The 21,187-nt window shown below is 38.9% G+C and overlaps 1 protein-coding gene across 4 annotated transcripts in view; it reads right to left on the bottom strand.

Annotated features, from left to right (window-relative positions):
- PCSK2 (proprotein convertase subtilisin/kexin type 2) overlaps positions 1 to 21,187 on the bottom strand; it is a 196,957-nt gene that overhangs the window by 141,564 nt on the left and 34,206 nt on the right. For all 4 annotated transcript variants that reach the window (XM_075596079.1, XM_075596080.1, XM_075596077.1 and 1 more), the window contains exon 2: positions 16,502 to 16,606. In XM_075596079.1, coding sequence (XP_075452194.1) covers positions 16,502 to 16,606 — 105 coding nt within the window. The remainder of the gene's footprint in view (positions 1 to 16,501; positions 16,607 to 21,187) is intronic.

Here is a 21,187-nt window from a genome sequence, read left to right as displayed (position 1 = left end):
TTAGGAAGTGTAAGATGTGACTCATTTAAACATACTTTGCCTAACCATTATCCTATTTCTCAGGGTACCTCAGGTGTGATCCTTTTTCAGTAGTAGAAGGCAAAATCCAGGCATACGGGCTTCAATATAGTAAGTTTAATCAGCAAAAAGAACCAACGTTTTGACTGCCACAAAGTCTTTGTCAAGGTGAGAGCTGACATGTAACACAAAATGCACCTTAATATACCCCCCTCACTCATCATGAGCCACTGCAGGTGGTAAATGGCGTGAAAACAGGAACCTACTGTGAAAGTCACAGCCGCTTCAGAGGTTCGCGCATGTGCACCACAACTTACACCGTGATGTGAGTCTGGCGCCAGTGCGAAGTACACCAAAGTGATCCTTTTTCAGCACAGGCATCTCTCCCTAATTTATTTAGAGGGAGGTTTGAGGGGATATATATACAACTGGAGATACTACTAGATTGAAGTTCTCCTCCTAATGGTATGCTCCTAACTAGATACTAGAGAAAATCAGTCAAAAGGTCACAGCCGGTGGTGGTGGTGGTGGTGGTGGTGGTGGTGGTGGTGGTGGTGGTGGTGGTGGTGGTGGTGGTGGTGGTGGTGGTGGTGGAGTTGAATGAAGAAGACTGAAAACTACTTCAAGGAAAATAAAAAATTACAGAAGAATTTTCTTCTATCAACAGAGAATCCAGGGCTATGTGTCAGGATTGCTTGTTTATGGGCATCAATTACATATACAGTATAGCAAACCTTATGGTTTGCAGCATTGACACCAGAGGATTAATGCTGCGGGATGTCCAATCCAATTACATGGATCTCCCAAAGCATGACCACAGCAGACACTGTCTCAAGACCTGCATAATTTTTCTATCGTGTCTGGATGGATTTTTTTACATTTACATTTTTGGGGCAATCAGACTATGGATTCTTTTTTTATTTGTGTTTTATTTATGCTTGGGTATCGGACCTTTTTGGGGATTGGTTCCATGGGGTTACAGCCCTGAAGATGAGGACAGGCTTTATCCAGATGGGATAAGTTACCCATTTTTCTCACATCTTTCCTTTTATTGTCAATATTGCTATCAAGGCTACCATTGATAGAGCTTAGGTATCCACTGTGACAATTATTGGGTTTATGTTTCAGTGATATTTTTATTATATTCAGGAGTTTACATCAATGTTTATTTTATGGCTACTCAGGGTGCATTACCCTGTTCAGGTTGATTTGTGCAGGCTGGGTGTGTATACGGGGGGGGAAATGATGGGCACAGGGAAGTTTTGTAGTACAAAAACAAGAGCGTTATTAACTGCTGTTGACAATTCTCTTCACTCTTAGACATTCTTCACGCTATTCACATTAGCATATGTACACAGTGCTTGTAATATTATCTCCATCCTTTTGGTAGCTATCATTCCCATGCTAGGGAGATACTGTGGCGTGTTACTGTCACCTGAAGTGGCCATCTTCTGAGTAACTTCCCTAACTCTCTGTATTCGTAGGGCCCCATCTTAGGTTACCCTTACTCTCATGAACTGAAAGATCATCATCCCAATGCAATATATCATGCAGTATGTAGCACTCTGGTGCAGAGGTAGCAAGGGGTATCTGATTAACTATAAACTACAGTTCATTCCCTCGGGATCAATATTCAGGTACTTTATAGTGGGCTTTTCATAAAGGCACGCTGTTTCAGAGACAACAGGGGGCCTATCAGCAGGTCCACTCCGTTTAGGTCCCAGAGCTAATGCTAGGGCAACCCCTATAGGACATAGACTTCCCCGTGCCTCTAACAGGCGATCGAACAAATTTGATTTAATTTTAATAACAGTATTGAAGCAGTGGTCTCCAGAGCTGTACCGCATTCATTTCAGCCCCGGGAACACCCTGCTTCCTGAGTTATAGGCCCCGTTATGGGGTGCCAGAATCCCAGCGGCCATTTTTAAATTCTTCCGCATCACGGCCCATGTGACCGGGAGATATAAACAAAGCAGAGGGATACCGGCACCCCATAACAGGGCCTGTAACTCAGGAGCAGGGGGCCCCGGAACTGAAACAAATGCAATTCAGCTCCGGAGACCTCCTGCAACAATAATATGCTATCAAAATAAAATAGAATCAGCTTCATTACCTTAGCAGATAGCTGCTAAGTCAATGATGGAGTTAAGCCAGAGTACATATTTTTTGGGGGGTAGAAGGGTGGGTGAAGATGGTGATTGCCCCAGGGTGGGTGGTTAGGCCACAATACAATCACCAATACAAACACCAATACAATACATTGAACAACCCCTCCCTCCCCCCCACCTCCCCCTTTCCCCAGCACATACAGTACAGTAATGGGCAAAATCCCTAACATCCAGATCTGGCTAATAGCGCATTTGTCCATTAATAAATTCAACATAACCAAAACATTACCCAGCCAGCATATACTGTAGTAAATTAAAGTTGTACTTGCCCCTGCCAGGATGAAGGCCGTACACATCCTCCTCGTCTTCAGTGGGCACGACAGTAAAATAAAAAACCAACTACTTATCTGCAACCCTTTAATCACCTTAGTGGTTATTAACCACTATGGTAATAAAGGGGTTAACCTCCTCCCGCTACCCACCTGGGAGGCCTAACCACCCTCCCCAGAGAAACTACCCCCAACCCCTCACCCCCTCTACCCATTGATTGTCACAGTGGTAAACCAGGCCCACATGTGGGCATGGATTGCCATAATGGCAATAAATGGGCAAGCTAGAAATAAAAAAAACAAGCACTTCTCTTACTGTATATCTGTTCCAATATTCAGAAACGGACTAAAATAAGTAAGTCAGTCAGAAACCTATCAAATATAAGCTGTCAGAAAGTGGGAGTCTGGGAAACATAAATTAGTATCCCCAGGCTACAGGTGTTTTGACATAGAAACCTACATCCAGTGGAATACTATTAGTTACTGTTCCTTAATTCTATTCATTCCAGATTGAAGAAGTTCCACTAAATACAGTAGCGACATACTTTATTGAAGTAAATGCCGGCGGCATGCCGGGATCTACCCCAGCTTCCGCCAGTCACAAACGCGCGCCGCCGCGTTTCCCCCACGCACCCCCCCTCCACATCGCGCGCAATTACCCCCCCAAAGACACCCCGAACCCGGCTTCTACTCTGCCCCTCTGCTTCCCCGCACCCCCGCTTACCTAGATTTGAACTCCAGGGGTGTCGGGGAAGCCTGGGGAAGCCGGGGAAGACGGGGAAGCCGGGCGCGCATGTGACTGTGATGTCACAGTGCGCCGCCACGCGCCGCGGCTACCCGCTTCCCAGCCTCATACAGCCAGCGGCATTTGCTCGAATAAGAGCTGCCGCTGCTGTATATACTGAAGGTTAAGTTTTTTTTACAGTGTTCGACAAACCTATACATTTGCTCGCCCCGGGCGAGTGGAATTAACCCCCGGGCGAGTAAATATTGGCCCAAGCAGCACACGTTTGGTACTAGGTGGCGAGTAGATTTTTTTGTGTGGCGAGTAGATTGTTTGGTGATTTGTCAACCACTGTATATATATATATATATATATATATATATATATATATATATATATATATATATATATATGTGTGTGTGTGTGTGTGTGTGTGTGTGTGTATATATTATATATATATATACATATATATATATATATGTATATATATATATATATATATATATAATTATTATTATTTTTAACCTATGTAGTCAAATGCAAACAAAAATAATACCATCATTTATGCCACACATTAATGTAACTATAAAGCAACATAATATGGCATATGTTTGCTTTGTAACTTCAATAATGTTCAATATTTACATTTCAAATCGCAAGCATACCTATTAAAAACTAATAAACCCATTATGCTTCTAAACTATAGACACGTACAGTATACTGTGTCCATACAATGACATTTTTCAGATACTTTATTCCAAAAGCGGTACGGTATTTCGTTTAGAGTTGAGCATTTGTTCTGTTTCATCGATTCTCACTTAAAATGGATTTGTGCGTTACAGCTTGAGATGGGCTCTTCCTCTCTCCCAAAAAAACATCTTTGAGGGTCTGAACATCTGTGTGAATGGTGTTGGGAGATTCATTTCTCCATTTCATTTCTCCATTATATTATATATATTGAATGGTGTTGGTGGCCGGCGGTATTGCATGCATTTGAACAAAATAGGCACATACTGTATCCTTTTTTTAATCCAAACCATGAATAACCACACCTGCAAGGAAACACCATATTCACATTCTGTAAATGATTTGCCTACTGTACAGTATCTCTAGTTACAGACTTCCTTATTATTACTTCGCAAATTTGTGTTCTGACAATTTTGACGATCAAAAAACAGTAAATCATGCCCAGCATAGATAAAATAACTACTGTTAAAATGTATTAGGAAATTAAAATAAATAGTAAATTCTTAACTTGAAATATAATTTGCCTTTTACTGCTACACTAAACATGTCTGTGATTCTTAAGTTCATTTGCTGAATCATTTATCTCACTTCAATGGGAATACTTGAAACAAGATGAATATTTCAATAGATCTTTTTAATTAAAATATAGTATTTTGCTAATATAAAAATAAGCACTATTGTTTTTTTCACAGAAAACTAATAAAGGTAGTACTATTTCTCGTATTTTGCAAAACAACTGAAGAATGCAACAACAGGTTTCTGTTCTTTACGATTTAGCTAAACTGGTGGATAATTAAATGAAAAAGTTAGAACCTTATTTTATTGCATACTACCTGCTGACCTACAATTCAGAAGACTTGTTTTGATTGAACAAGGAACCCCAAGCTGGATATTATTAATAGAATAATGCCCATGAATTCCAAATCAGACTGCTGGAATACACTGGCAGTCCTCAGAAAGTAATGATAACTTTGATTTGTTATTTTCTGCAAGGCTCAGGTCTTAATTATGTATTGGACGTCTTAAATCATTCATATTAACATTAATTATCTAGTGATTGACAGCCTGTTAGGACAGTTGAACAATGAAGCTGAAAAAGTTGGGAGTTTGTATTCTTTTCACATTCTTCACTGAGTATTATTATCAGCTTATCACAGACTTTAAAAAAATATTACTGTAAATAGAATGTAGCAAAATTATGAATCAGTAAGAAAAGGCAAAAAGAAACCATGTTTTTTTTGCTCTGATACAGTGTATAGACATGTTTTATGCTACAAATTATCATATAAATTGTCATTAACAATGAAACACTTACTCTGCATTATCTGCTATAAGCCTTTGAACTTCTTGTGTATTGCAAGCTGTATTAAAGTATTTTACTGTATTATCTTCTACCATTTATGTTAGTTAGAAAACTGTTTCATGCATCCAATACACTTTCAATTAAGACATTTTTTCTTATGTTTCTTTGAGATTACCACACTCCAGTATCGGTATAACCTTTTGTTTTAGCATTCCAATTTGAACCTTGGTTTCAACTGCATAGCGTCTCTCTCATGACTTTTAGTTATTTTTTTTATAGATATGGTTATTTACCATACATATCTTTATGATTTTTTGACATCCAGAGAAACACTGAAGAGTACCAAATGGAATAATGCTATGTATGTCTGATTGTGCTTATTCCTATATTTCTAAAACTAAGAAATATCCATAAAGGGATTGCATGCATAGTATATCAAATGCATCCTGTGATGGAGTCACTGTCCTTATAGACTAGAGTGGATAGGTTCCAGTGTACAGGATGTTAAATTCCTCTATTGGAGCTTGCTGCACCTGGTACTAATTAAGACAGCACTCCTAAATGAAGGTTTAAAAAGGCAGGAAGTACCATGCACAAGAGAGACTGCTTTTCCCCAGCAAGGGGAGAGATTGATTTTCTCCAAGCCATGAAGGATCCTGGCTGTTGTGGTTCCCCAGCCCTGACGGAAGCATGGCTGCTGTGACCAGCTGGGACCCCCGCCCAGGATAAAGATTTTACATGAGCTGGACACAGCCTGCTCCCCGGAACCGGTGTTCCTGTTTGCTGTTGGAGCTACACAGAGACCATGGGATAGGAATCCCCTACAATAACAGATAGGGATTACATAATACTCTGCAGTGTTTAAAGACTGTTTTGTTGGATATGATAGGGCATGTTTTGGAGCTGGCAACCAACTTAGCTGGAGGCTCGGTTAGAAAGGCTCGGAGTGGAATAGTCAGTCTCCTAAGAGGAGTAGGTGTTTATTTTACGATTTCTTTTGTTTCTTAAAGTGACGGTGTTTGAAAGGTTTAGTGTCACTAATGGAAAAATAAATCACTTAAGATTGAGTGCTGAGTGCCTCTTGTGTGTATACACATGTTGTCGTCCTTTTCTACAAATTAAACCCTAGAAGACTGTGTCGTGAAGAGCCTGGGCAAACAGCAGCACTACACAAAGTGAGCCATTTGCCACATATGGTGGAGAATGCAGGAAGACACTAAAATGTCTGAGGGTTTGAGAAAAAAAAGTGGGGATTTAAAATGGCTGCCTGACTGAAGTAAAGTGCAGACTCTGCGAGTGAAGTCTATCCCACTGTGTTTGACCAGTTGTGCTTACAGCATACAGAGAATAAGTGGTGTGGATGCAATAACACCCAGAGGTCAGAAGCTGAAGATATGTTAAGGCCCTGAACCCAAGCAGAGAACCAACATTTTTGCTGATGGAAGTGAAAACGCCATAAGCAAAGTGCGGTGTCAAGTTTTCCCTGACGAGTTTTTAAAATGGCCGACGTGAAATGTTTGTTTTGTAATGTACATAACCATGCAAAATAGTGTCCATTCAGGCCATACGATGACGATGACGATGATGATGATGATGACACATATGTGACCCCAGGAAGCGAGCTGTACCCCCAGATTAATTTAGTATGCTGGGCCTGTCATGAACTAGGTCACATGGAAGACGTGTGTCCCAAAATGTTCAAATACAAACAGCTCCAAAAGCAAGCGGACAACAGAGTCCTCAGGAGGTTCAAGGGACAGATCCTGATGCCCAACATCGGTTTCGGGAGTAACAAGAAGACCTGTGAGCGCAAGCAAGATGTGGAAGCTGATAACAGTGAGTGTGTGTCCAGTACTACTGATCTCTCAGGGGCTACTAAAGCAAAGAGAAAGAAGAAGAAAAATGTAAGTATTTTTCAAGTCACAGGGGATGGGACTGTACCACTTGAGCCTGTGATTTCAGGACAACATGCGTCAAAAAGGAGCCGAGATGTGTTGCAGACCGAGTGATGGGCGATATGGTCACAGGAATGATGGCAAAGAAAAAGGAGAACGAAGCTGAATCCTTGGTCCAGGATAAAGAGGCCTTAATTTCTGTACCCCCAAACAGCCCGCCAAGATTATGAAGTCCTGCGGAGCAATTGGATAAGGAGCGAGAAGCTAACGCTAAGGTACAGAGGTGTATACTCCCAGCCATACAAGAGTATGAGTCTTTGAAGAAAACAGAGCGTCTCTTACGGAGTAAGTTGGAGGAGGTGATGACAACTCTGGAAAGGGACAATACCTCAATTACTACCATGGATGAAAAGCAGAACAAGTCTGACAAACTGATTGCTAACCTAAAACAGAAATATAAGGAGGCTCTACAAGAGGTTCACGCTCTCAGCACAGAGGTGAAACACTCACACCAGGAGGGCCACAGTCTAAACACAGAGCTGGGTATGCTGAAGGAAACCCATGAGAATGCCCTGAGTGATTTAGAGACTGTAAAGAGAGAGAATGCAAGTCTGAAAGAGGAAAATTCAGATTTGTCTGACCAGGACAGTGAAAGAAAGGAGAAGCTCCACCAAGCAGAAAAAGTGAAGAAACAATTGTCCCGTGAAAATTTAGAAGTACAGGCAGCACTGCCGAATGCAGAGGGAATGCATGAAAAAGAATGCCTCTCCTTGGAGCAGCGTACACAAGCAGAGCATAGACTGCAAAGCCAGCTGCAAGAGCTGCGTGTACATCTACAGGAGGCCAAGGAGAAGCAGTGGGTCCTGCAGGAAGAAAGTATCCAGGCTGCTAACAAAGTAAAAGTTCTGCAGGGGCGTCTTAGTACCCAGTGTGTCCCCGCAGAGCAGCATGAGGAGCTGATAGCCACGTTGAGCATCACAAGAGGATTACTGGAGACGGAGCTTACAGGCTAGGTGACTCTGTATGAGAGGGATCAGAAGAAGGTCCAGAAACTAGAGCAAGAGATGGAGAAGCAGAGAGGCTGCTCCATCCCCACAATTCAGCACACTCTGGAGAAAGAGGTGTGTAAATTGCAAGCAGCGGTGACCCTGCTGATGAAATCTGCAGAGCTCCAAGATATGAAAGATGCGCTGATGCAAACTCCGAGCAAGCACATGGAAGAGAGGGAAACCCTGAGAGGAGAATTGCAGGATGCAATCAAGAAACAGAGGTCTCTCACTGAGGAACTGGACCTGCTCCAAAGAGTGAAAAGTGTTCTGACACTTCAGAAACACTACAGAGCATTTATCCAAGGAAGGGTGGCGAGAGAAATCTATTTCCATAAACGCTCTGCGACTGTCGCCATACAGTCTGCCTACAGAGGAAGAAAAGCCACATTCCAAATAACCAAACCAATGTGTTGAATAGATAAATGTTGAGTGTCAGCCTATAAATAGTTTGTCTTCTTGATTAGAAAGATATGCAAATAGATTTACTTGTTATTTATGTAAAAGAAAACAGTCAGAGAAGCACAAATATTTAAATAACTGATATTATACGTATTTTTGTATTTTTTGGAATATCAATCAAGGCAAACCTGTAACAAAGCAAAAACTAAAACATTGCCAAAGTTACAATAAAAGTTCACATCCTTCAAATGAGATACAATTGTAGAGTTTAACTCCAAGTTCATAGTTTTCAGTAAGAAGTGTTATCTGAATAATTTCTCAATTATAAAGCCTATGTGTTACAGTATCTTGTTTCTTGTGGGTTCAGCCAACATAAATTGTGCATCAAAAATGGAAAACCTGATAATGTAATTGCAGTGCGTTCATTAGTCTCAATAAGGAATGTAATTTAAGTGTTTAATTTAATCTGAATAATATACTTTTTGTGGCTCAGATCATTAGTGTAAATAAACATGGAAGCAATAGCCATTATATGTGAGATGATAGTGTTACTGATTTTTTGGTCCTTGCGAAGGTAGGTAGGTCCACCGAAACTTGTCAGGTGCATTCACGTACACGTATAGTTTGTGTTATTTTAATTGTAAGTAATAAATATTTGGCTTTTACTGCAATGTACTAACTGGAGTTGGACTTTATATAATGTCCTCTATTTTTCAGGATATGAACTTATTATAATAACTTTTTCAATCATTTTTTTCCCGTTCTTTTTTTGTTATAGATTTGCATCAACTGATTCTCTTTAAACTGTCTTGTCCCGTCTTTAGATTGTCTTGCGTGAAGATATTTTTCTACAAAGTGAGTAATTGGACAAATAACCCCTTGTGTTTACTTTGTAATATCTGTAATGGGATTTTTCTGTAAAATTATTTATGTAAAAAAAATAATGTACTGTATACTGCAGCTGGCACTACTTTTAATCATGAAGCTATGTTACTGTATTTCTCCAAACGAATTCTATTCAGTTCATCAGCATGCACTCCAATAAGCTTAACAACTGACCCATATTACTGGCTTGCATAACATTTAGCTTTATAGTACAGTTACTCTTTATTGTTCCTATTCCTATAATTTACACAAGAATATGTTTTTTTCTAGGGCCTTAATATTCCGTACTCTTGTAATGATTGTGGGGAGGCTAGGTCCTTTCCAGGCTGCTGCAATGGTACATCAGTCACTGAAAAGATATGGTTAGTGAGCTTCCTCTGTCTACTGTTAGTCTCAAAGGGTCTTTTATGGAGAAGTGCTTCCCATGGTGAAGGGATCATTGATATCCCTAGGGTATCTTCGGGAAGTCCATACACCTTCGCCCAGAGTTTTTTGATTGCCAGGCATTCCCCCTATATATGAACAAATTTCCCTCTTAGGCCATGCCCCCAGAAACATAAAGGAGGGATTTGTTTGTGATATTTGTGTATACAGTCTGGGATCAAATACCACCTATATAGGATTTTATAACTGTTTTCCTTTAATAGGAAATCTTTGATATACTAGTGTCCCATATTTCTGCCCATTACTGTATTTCTATCAGTTTCAATATTTTTATTTGGATCCCAGAAATGTCTACATTATTACGAATCATTCTGGCTAAGAGTTCTATTGTTAAGGAAAACAACAGTAGCGAGACAGGGCATCCCTGCCTAGTTCCATTTTGTATGCTGACCTACTCTGACACTTGCCCTGCATTTCTAATGAAGGAGCTAGATCTGTAAAGAACTTTAATCCAATTAATAAAGTTACCCTGAAAGCTAAAGGCCCATAGTATTGTGTAAAAATATTTCCAATCTACTCTGTCAAACGTTTTTTGAACATCTAGGGAATGTAGCATTGCATGGATTATAGCAAAAAAGAAGTACCCGGGCGCTCCCTCTGGGATAAGTTCAATTAAAAAATAAATATAATAATAAGATAAAATAAATCCAAGAACGTAACGACCTTATATAGTAGCTAAGGATCACTGCTGCTTCCGAAGTCTCTTCCTATGACTCAAAAACCCCCGTAGGACCTATCCAGGATCCTTATTGGTACAGAAAGACAAAGGGAAACACAGGGGGGAGCACAGGTTTGAGAGATGGTAGGTGTATATATTCAATGTAAATGGATCAAAATATTCCTAGATAAATAGGTACCGAGGTGGTGATGTATAAAGTGAAATAATATCAAAAACACTTACACGGCCTTGTGTAAGTACTGTCACGTAAGTGTGATTTATGATCTTCTGGATATTCTCCAGGGCCTGTCTGTCCTGGATAAACCCACCTGATCTGGGCGTATCAGACCAGAGAGTAGACTATTAAGTCTGACGAAGCCCATATGAGTGAAACGTGTAGGGTTACCAGTGGCGGTGTCTAACAGAGCACGGTGATGTACGCTCTCACGTCATTTCCCACAGCAGACGCCGAACGCGAAAGTGTGCTACAAACCAGACAGCAAGTAGCACACATGGGGATGTACTGAAGTCGGATGAGGCTCATGAGACTACCCTAACTGCTGGACTGAGTACACGGCCCTAACATCAGGAAAACCGGTGAGTTTGTCTTCTACACAACAACTGAAGAACCTTTCTCATTGATATCCTTGTACCCGCACCCTTCAGTGTTCCCTTCCATTATCTCTCATGTAAGTGAACTTTATTTGCTTTTAATCTGTTTTAAAGTGTTGATACTGATACAGGTTGTGCTTCTGTTTTTTCTCTTTTGGCTATTACAGATGCAGCTGACGTTATTTGAACATTTCACAGAGCTGTTTTCATGTGCTCTGCTTTATTCCACGTGGCAGGCACACCTGTGTTTACCGCGGGTTGATTTGTTTGAATTTCATTGATTCTGATTTCTTTGGGTGAAATTCTTCGCGTATCCGTGGCAGAAATAAATGAATTGTAATGTGTACAGTACTGTGCTACTGTGCTACTGTGTCAATTTGCAGGTGTTTAAAAACCAGAACACTCAAATGCCATTTTCTGCACTCGATAAAAACAAGTCATCACGCGTCTTAAGGCGGTAAGGTTGGAAGAAATCACGCGCCATGACATGGGTATTCTAAGGTATACAAGTCTTGTTGCTAGCACTTTTGTGAACATTTTTAAATGTACATTTATTAGAGAGATAGGGCAGTGTTTTGCAGTAATTCTGGTCTTTTCCTATTTAATAGATCAGCAATATTGCTGCCAAAAGTATTTCTCTAGGGAGTTCTTGTGATTGTAGAAAACAGAATAGATTAGTCAGTTTGGGTGCAAGTACTGTATGGTCTGAAATTTCTTATATGATCCGGAAAGGCTGTCCAGGCCTGGGGATTTAGTGCCTTTCAAAACCTCGATGACTAGTTCAACTTCCTCATATGTAATTGTTATGTTTAGCATTTTTGTGTTGGGGTATTTTTGGAAGCCGGATAGTCCTAAGAAAGTCAGTCGGATCTATTAGTCTTCCGGCCATCATATAATTTACTATAACATTTCTGTAATTCTTTTACTATTTCCCTAGGATTATTAGTCATACTACCTGACTCTAGGCTTCGTTAGGTAATGTGATTTACTGTGTGTTCCATTTTCTGGCCAACATAGTGTCACGCTTGTTACCTTTCTCATAGAATTTCTGAGCAGTCCATCTTAGTAGTTTCTCAGCTTGTTCTGCTAATATCAGATTCAACTCCTTATGTAGGTCATTTATCTGGTCATTAGTGGTCTGGGCAGAAGATCTTTTATTCTGGAGTACCAGATATTCCAATTTGGATTTAAGGGAGTTGACCTGATTAAGGATTTATTTCCCCTGGAGTCTTGTGGGGGATTGCCTCAAACAGATCTTTCATGTTGGTCTTGGCTTGCAGTTCCGCTGTGTTTCAGCTTTGGTCGTACCTCTTGTTTTGGGATTTATGACACCCGATTCATCTTGCATAGAACTGCCAATCTATTTGCATTTTTCTCCTGCAGATGTAGGTGGTATTTTCATGCCATTCGTTGGCTATGCCAGGCTCTGCAGATCCAAATTGCTGCCCGTTGTGAGGCCTAAGGAGAGTCTTTCTGAGTTTTTAGTTAAAAAAAACAGATACATCTGTGTAATCTTTAAGTATGTGTCCAGTTTCTTTCAAGAGTGGTTGAAGGTTGTTGTATTCTCTCTTTCAGGTTCCATATGTAGTGGACTTTGATTTAGACCTATTCCTCTCATGAGGTCCTCTGCCTCTAGTATGTTCCCTGCCATTAGTACCTTTCCCCTGTGCCACACTATGAGTCGAAAGGGAAACCCCCTTTGTTGCAAGCTACATTCTTTGTGTGCAATGAAATTAATGAATTGTAATGTGTACAGTACTGTGCTACTGTGCTACTGTGCTACTGTGTCAATTTCAGGTGTTTAAAAACCGTAACACTAAAATGCAATTTTGTGCACCTGCCTGCACTCGCGTATTAAGGTGGTACGGTTGGAAGAAAGCGCGCGCCATGACATGGGTATTACGAGGTATACAACGTGTGAAGTGTTTGAATAATGGCCGCTGCATCTGTAGAGTGATGGTTGAGAGGTCTGTGTATATTTCCAGTGTTGATTCCTCAAATTCTATAGAATCTGCTTGCCTGGCCATTTTGAGGAGGTCTTCCTTTCACCCTATACTAATGAAACCTTATAATTGTATAATTGTTCTGTCTGTGTTCTTGAGGCATCCTTGTAGGTGTTCTGTCAAGATGGTAGATTTCTGCATCGGTGTTTGGGATTAGCTGGGAGAAAAGTTTATGTAGGTATGTATCAAGAGAAAATACTTGCTCTGGGATTCCTTGAATCTTGACATTGTTTCTTCTGGAGCAATTCTCTTGTTCCTAATTTTTTTCCTGCAGCTCTGTTATCAATTCCTGGGACTGCTTTATTGCTTGGGAGAGGGCCTTGTATTCCTCCACTAAATCATCTGTTTTAGTCTCTATGGTGTTTGTCCTATCACCCTAAGTGGAGATCTCCCTGTGTGTTTCTTTTAATTCTGCTGTCAGTCCCTTCTGAAACATTGCCTCAATGTTGGCATACAGCTCTGCATGCTCTGTCGTTTTTAGTGCAGGGACAGTGTCTGAGAGTGTTAAAGAATCTGACTCACCCTTATTAAGATGACTGCCCGGTACCCTCCGTTTGCATGGCCCTTCTCTCCTGCGGAAGAAGTCAGCTGCCTCCGTGGGGGGCTGAGACTTCTTCCCTTTTGGCATTCCCATGAGAGTTCCTCCACCTGTCCCTTTAATTTAGCGCCGTTGATTTTGTGTCTGGGAAACTTTCTGTAGCAGGCTTGCCTCAGGTGCTCGCGGAGCTCTCTTTTCAAGCTTCCTCCACAGACTATATCGCACATGCGCCCTCCACCCCTGACTTTTTAATGCATTTAAAATAGCTGATGTGTAGCCAGAATAAAATTTTGTATCCTAATCTATGAATCCTCAGATGAGTGGTACACTGTATTCATTTCTTCAGGTCTATTGGGTTGTATGCACTGTGAAATCCTGCTTGCTCTCTACGCTGGTCAAAGTCCAGGATTTAGTAAAGCCAATGAGTGAGTAACTTTGTAAAAATAATTTAAAAATATATGTATAACACTTTTTCTATTCCCCTCTGTGTGTCTCTCTCTGCTCCTCTATGTCTCTCTCTGAACCTATCTTTCCTAACATGTCAGCCTCCTTAACACACTCCAACATTCCCTTACACTTCAGACCCCGACATGCAATGACAGCAGGGTAATAGAGAGGTTCAAGGGGGAAATGCAGCAATTGAGTAGAACAGGACGTTTTGACACTCATATCTAATAAAAAGTAAAGTTAAAGCAGGAGATGCAAAAATGCATTCATGCTCTTTTCATGTGTATCAAATAACAAGCTTTAACTCACTTCCCAAATAGAACATTCATAAAATGGTGTCAAAATCAAAACAAGGTGACTTGACGTTTATAAACTTAAAGCATTGTACATAAAAGAAAGGAAACTTTAAGGAAATAGAAACAAGGCTCAGATTCAATATGCTGGTAAACTATCTTTTAGCTAGGCAAACAATTAAATTGTGCTAATTTTCCTAGCATCAGAGGATATTAAATACGGGCCAAACTTTCTGGGAAAGGTGGAAATGGTTAGGGGAGGTGTAACAGGGGAGTAATCCCTGTTCAAGTAATGTACCTTTGATCTAGCAGTGTGGGGGTTAACTGCTGGTAGTCAATTAATAAACACCACCTGCCTGATTTAGATTGCTTACAAAAGCCTTTCTTTTGAGACAGGAAGTGACTCCTTAGCTCACTTGTGAGCTGACCTTTGGAGACACCACATGTCTTGAGCTCTGCCAGAAGACACAGCAGAGCTGATTTCAAGACACAGGGAAAACTACTAAACCTGAAGCTGACACACCCTGAGTGAAGGGAGCTGAACCAGGAACTGAGAAGATTTTCCCTCCAATAAACAGATAAGACTTTCATAATTAAGAGACTGCTTATATCTGCTTATTTCATGCTATATGTTTGGGGCTGGGAGAAATGCTTAACTAACGGAGATGTGAATTAATTGCATAGGATTTCACTAGAAATACTCCAAGTGAATAGAAGCTTTGTTCCTCCCCCCCCTGTGTTTGGATGATTTCCTGATGAAAAGGAAAAGGCACAATAAAGCCTTATTATAATTTCACCTTATAAAAGCCTCCAATTGTGTACCTCTGTGAACGTCCGTCTACAGGAGGACAATCTTTTATACTGTAGCAGCAATTTATGAGATTAAGGTACATTTTATACAGTACTGTATATACAGATTGGCAGTTTGCTTTTTCGATCACGGCACTGGGGACCGTAAGTCTTGCTACATCTGTAGTAATATGACATTGGTCAAGTTTATAATACATACAGTATAATATTACCATGAGGATGTTTCTAAAATGTAGCAATGGCAATATAACACACATTTAAATTATTCCATTATTATACAAGGTCATAATTCACTAATTTAGCATTCCCAGGCATCATTTGGCAATAAATGTAACACAGTTTTACACACAGTTAAAAAAAAATGTATTCCCAGTCATTTAAGCATTTTAGAGCACAGTAACTATTGTTGTGACCCCGATACCCACTTCTTATGCACTTACCTTGTTCACCCTGTCCTATAAAAGGGGTTTTCCATGTACTTCTTTTGTATGTATGTCTACTCTTCAAAAAATGAGCCAGACTGTAAGAGTTTTGGAGCAGAGACTCCTTTCCCCCAATGTTTATTTGTGCGTAGTAAAGCATTGTAAATCTGGACCACTCCGTTAGAATACTTGCTTTATTACAATCAATGTGTTGGTACTCGTATGGCACCTAATTGACTTTATTTGTATTTTTCCATGAGTAATAGCTTCTACATTGTCTCTATAAAGTGCAGCGAGCATGGGTGGCACTATATAAATAAAAATACAATACAAATACAAGTCAAATGTGATTTGGATACCAGTGTCCTGTTGTTGTTTTTGATTAAAAGCTGTTAATTTTAAACATTTGAAATGAAAAATGGCAGTCAGATTGGCTAAAGACTGTAACTAGAAATGGGCAAATGTGTCAAAATTCACGGTTTGTTTTTTTCAATATTTTGAAGGAACTTTCAGAGTCAAGATTAAAAAAAAAATAATGTAATTTTGTTGGTGATTTATCTCTTTTGTGATTTTTTTCCCCCGAAAAATTCACTAATTAAAAAAAATCCCAATTTTTCCCATATTTGATTACAGTATATATTATTTAATTTATTTTATTTAAGGCATAAGTGGTATGTATTTCTGAATTCTTGTGATTTTGGGAATCTCTGAACAAATTCAATTTAAGCTGCAAATTCGAACGTTGGAGAAAACATTTGCCCACCTCTAGTTATAATTAATAACAATAACCACCAAGAGTTCAACATAAAGGACTTACCTTGAGGTCCAATCCTAAATGTTCCTTCTTTTGTACACTACGTCTTGTCCTTGATTTAGTTATGTCATTGTAGTAGAAATGGTACAACCCATCTGCAAAGGGTAGCTAAGAGAAAACAAACAACAAATATATATATTATACAGTTGCTTATTGGAATACCTATAAAGTAAAATATTGAACCAAATATGCTTTTAATTTGATAAGAAGAGAGACACTGGCTGGTGCTTTTGAATTATTTTTTTGCTTTTGTGCTTAAGACTTATGTCCTGATGATCCTTTATTATCTGTTGCTTTTAACATTAGGCTTTTTGTACATGAATACATTTCTCAGTAATTAGAAATCCTTTTCACAATCCTCATTTTTGCATTTAATATGTTGCATTTTGTTTATTTTTATATTTGGGTTTCTGAAAACATTGCATATTTTTATATTCTGTAGCAATGTTAAACTGAAACAAAGAACTCATCAAGAGAATTGATTATGAAACAACCTTTCTGGAACTATAAACTCATATAATTAACTCCACTTTTCTTAAAGTTAATTTCCAAAAAATGTTTTTGTAAGCAAATATTTATTGTCTTGGTGTTAAGCATGTATAACAAATGAGATCCTTCTTCAGTAATGTACTAGAACGGTGCAAATGTACAGTATCGATACCAACACTGTTACCGTAGGCATGACTTTAAGAACATAGCGTTATTTCGAGGGATGGGCGGAACAGTCAAAATCCGTTGCCCCAAATTTCCAGGCTTTCCATTCAAAAATCAGTTGATGGATTTTTCCAGTTTCAATCCATACTGTTTAATCCAAAGCCATTAGATAGAAATTGGTATACATAGAGAGAGATTAATGTGTGTGCCATTAAGAAAATCTGGATGAAAACTAAATAATATGGGCTGAAATCATATTCATCTCAGATTCACTAACAGTAGCACTGTTTAGTGAATCTGAGATGAATATGATTTCAGCCCATATTATTTATTTTCCATCCAGATTTTCTTAATGACACACACATTAATCTCTCTCTATATATACCAATTTCTTATACTCTTTTATTCATATATTAAAGGAAATCTTTCTTACACTTAATATTTCTTCCCAATCAATGACCTTATCACCCTTTGGTTCTTATCCATTTGGTCACTGAGCAACATACATTGATGTTGCACTTCATTTATTCCTATTATTTTCCACTTCCATTCATACTCTTTCTTCACAGTAGACCAAAGATAACCCTTTTGTTTCTCACATGAAAAAAATGTATTTTATTTTTCCTCTTGCCATATTAAGTGTACCTCCCACCTACTCAGTTTCCCACACTGCATTTATCCAGCATACGTCAGCCATCTCTCGTGTTACAGATGATTCTGCTTCAATTCCTTCTGCTCTTACACAACAAATTTCACCACACTTTTGACATTTTAAAACCTTAGGATTCTTAGGGGTTTAGTAAAAATATAATGTTCATTTCCCATTTAAGTTTTGGTCTCATTCACTAAAGGGATGTGGTAAACACACATACATTGGGCTTACTGTGAGCAGTACAATAACTGAACTTTAATTAATGAACCATTTAATGTTGTGTACTTCTAAAATCATATAGAATGTGTAGGTTTCTTTAGTGAGTAGAATTTTAAATATCAAAATATTAAATGCTGGCATGTTGAAATGTATTTGGATTATTAACAGCATAAAGGATACTCCAGTATAATACTAGAATAGCCCTAGTCGAACATATTTACTGCATACTTCAATACAGCAGAATACGTAAAAATGTTTCAAGCGGCCCCTGCCCCTTTATGCTCCTAATGTATTTCGATTATAAAACATAATTTGTGTAATGGGCTAAGTGAAGTAATCCATAAACATGCAGCAACAGTATCAGTACAAGTCATTTTATTGAAGCGATGCTAACTTCACTAAAATAAATACTGTCAGTTAAAGAGGCACTCCAAGTGCCATGTTTAAAAAAAAAAATAGGTTTGACGCATAGGGTCCCGTAGGTCAACCGCATTCATTTTCACTCTGAGGATCCCCTGCCTTATGAGATACTTACCTCCGTAGGGAGTGCTGGTAGCAGCTCCAACTGGACTACTTGGGGTTATCGAAATGGTGGCTTAAATGTTACACGGGCCAATAGAATGCTGCGATATCATCCCTTATGTTGTCCTATAATATGGGAGATTTAATCAGCAAAGAGATACCAGCACCCCCTACGGACGTATCTCTGGAAGCAGGGAGTACCCAGAGCTGAAATCACTGCGGTTCAGCTCTGGAGACCCCCTGTTTGAAACCTTTTTTTTCTTTCCTTTTTAGACAAGTCTCTTGGAGTGCTCTATTAATGAAAGATCCTCATTACTGGGTACAATACTGAAAGACTGAAGTATTCAGCAACAATCCGTTCAATTGAATCTCATGTGTCAACAATATTAAATAAGAAGGGAAGAAGTGTGCATAATTTAAATATGGCAAACATTTTCTTTGTGCCAATTACATTGAAGGCAAGGAGAAGGAGGTTAATCATTGAAGTATATTTCTAAATAATTAGCATGTAGGGTACGAAATAGTGCTTTTACTGAAGTAGCAACATTTGGCTTATCTGGGATGCAGTGAGCTTATGTACACTAGACTAACACCTCTTCTTTTCAATAGAAAACCACCCTCACACTTGGAATTTCAATTTTTATTGATGCTATCACAACCAATCTCAGTACTGCATTACTCATTCACTGGTTGTAAGCTCAACATGAACTGATACGGTTTTCTATTGTACAAAATAGTGTACAGTCTACAACATTAATTCTGTGGGCAGGCAATTAGTTAGTTCTTATGATAAGAATTTTATGTTTTGCTTGTCTTTGTCCCTTGCGGTTTAGCATTTACACATGCGCAGGCAGAATTTAATCAAATAGAAAGTACTGTAGATAATTAAACTCAATGTGCATTGCGCAAGTTGTCTTTTTTTTTTTTTTTTAGATCTTTATGTTACTCTGCGTAAAATTATATAATATTCTATCAAGAAATATACCATGTATATAATATTAACTAATGGTCTAAATAACTACCTGTACTATGTGAGTGATTGCTTATATAGCCTTTTTGCAGTAGTGAAATTGAATCTTAAAAATTGAAAAGAAGAATAATACTACAGCAAACTGTAAACAATCATTTTCATATGTAATATACAGCTATGTACTGAAGCAAATTTGATGCAAATGTAACCCCTCTATTCTGCCCCCAGACTGACACCTGCTTCTGAGGATGTCCTGAGTCCTCTGTTCTAGGTAATATACCACATGTAGCGTTAGGTCAGACAATGGGAGACAGGCTACATGTGTATTGATGAATAGTTTGATACCTGGTGATTCTTAACAAAAGGATCACTACATGCATTACATAACATGTCCCCAAAATGCTCCGCAGTTGTATGTAAACTCAACCTGGGGGGCAGGTCCAACACATATTTAGCTATGTTGCCTGGGCCCACGAAATTTGGCCAAAGAGGAGAGTATTCTGTGATAAATATCGAGAGTTTCACCAGGGTGTAATACCATCTTAGTAATATTTTATGGGCATTTTTCCTAAGAGTTGTATAAATCGAGCATTTATTAGTTACATATATATGTCCTCCCAATCGTCCCTCTCCAGCTCTTCTCCCAGATCCTCCTTCTATTGTCTCATAAAAGTTACTGATTGGTAGGCAAAATAGCCATATAATCTTGATACCAGTTTTTGTGGGCCCAGCTTGCTCAGACACAGGCCTTCGAAGTTGGACAACGAGGTCCTTCGTCCTATTTTAGTATAACATGCCCTCATCTGAAGGAATCTAAAAAATTCTGCAGTGGGGATACCCTTTTGTTTGTGAAAACATACAAACAGTCGGGGTTTAAGATATACAGTATTTGCAGATCATTCAACCAGTGGCGGTCTAACTAGGCCTGGACTGAACTCCAGGTTCCACCAAAGGGGTGTCATTAGGAGTTTTTATTTGTTAGGTTGTATTTATATGTAGATGATTTCCAAAACTGGAGTGAGTGAGCTATCATGAGCCCGGCCATTTTACTACCTAAGTTGGATCCCGGCGCAAGCCACGTTAGGCTTTCCAATGATATTGGTTTGCTCAGTGTGACTTCAAGAGATACCCAGCTTCTGAGATTTTGGTCCGAGTGCCATTGAATCAATTGGCCAGCTTGTGCCACCTTATAATAAGACATTAGGCATGATATTGCCAGGCCCCCTGAACCCATGGAAAAAGTAAGTATTTGTTTGTGGATTCTGTTTTTTTTTATAATTCCAGATATATTTGGTTCTTAGTGATTGCAAGCCCATGATATCTTTATTACGCATTGGGATGGGTAGTGTCTGAAAAAAATAAAGAAGTTGTGGGAGGAGGGTTATTTTAACCGACTGTACTGTATTTTACCAATTCACATGGATGTCTTCTCTTAGCATCTTAAGTAGTTTGGGTTAGTTGGCCGGATAAAGTCTATTGTAATCTTTGGTGATTTATATGCCTAGATACTTGATAGCTAGACGCTGTCACATAAATTCAAAATGTAATGTTATTAGCTTTACCATTTCCTTTTCGAGTTATTTAGAGCTCCAGATGTATTGTTATTTATAGTTTCAGATGTATTTTTATTTTTAAATCTGAAAATGTATTAAAATCTGAAAATGTATTAAAA

The sequence above is a fragment of the Ascaphus truei genome, chromosome 4 (assembly GCF_040206685.1).
Source record: "Ascaphus truei isolate aAscTru1 chromosome 4, aAscTru1.hap1, whole genome shotgun sequence".
Taxonomy (NCBI): Eukaryota; Metazoa; Chordata; class Amphibia; order Anura; family Ascaphidae; genus Ascaphus; species Ascaphus truei.
The sequence above is the reverse complement of the archived record's forward strand: the minus strand, read 5'-3'. Positions and strand labels throughout refer to the sequence as shown.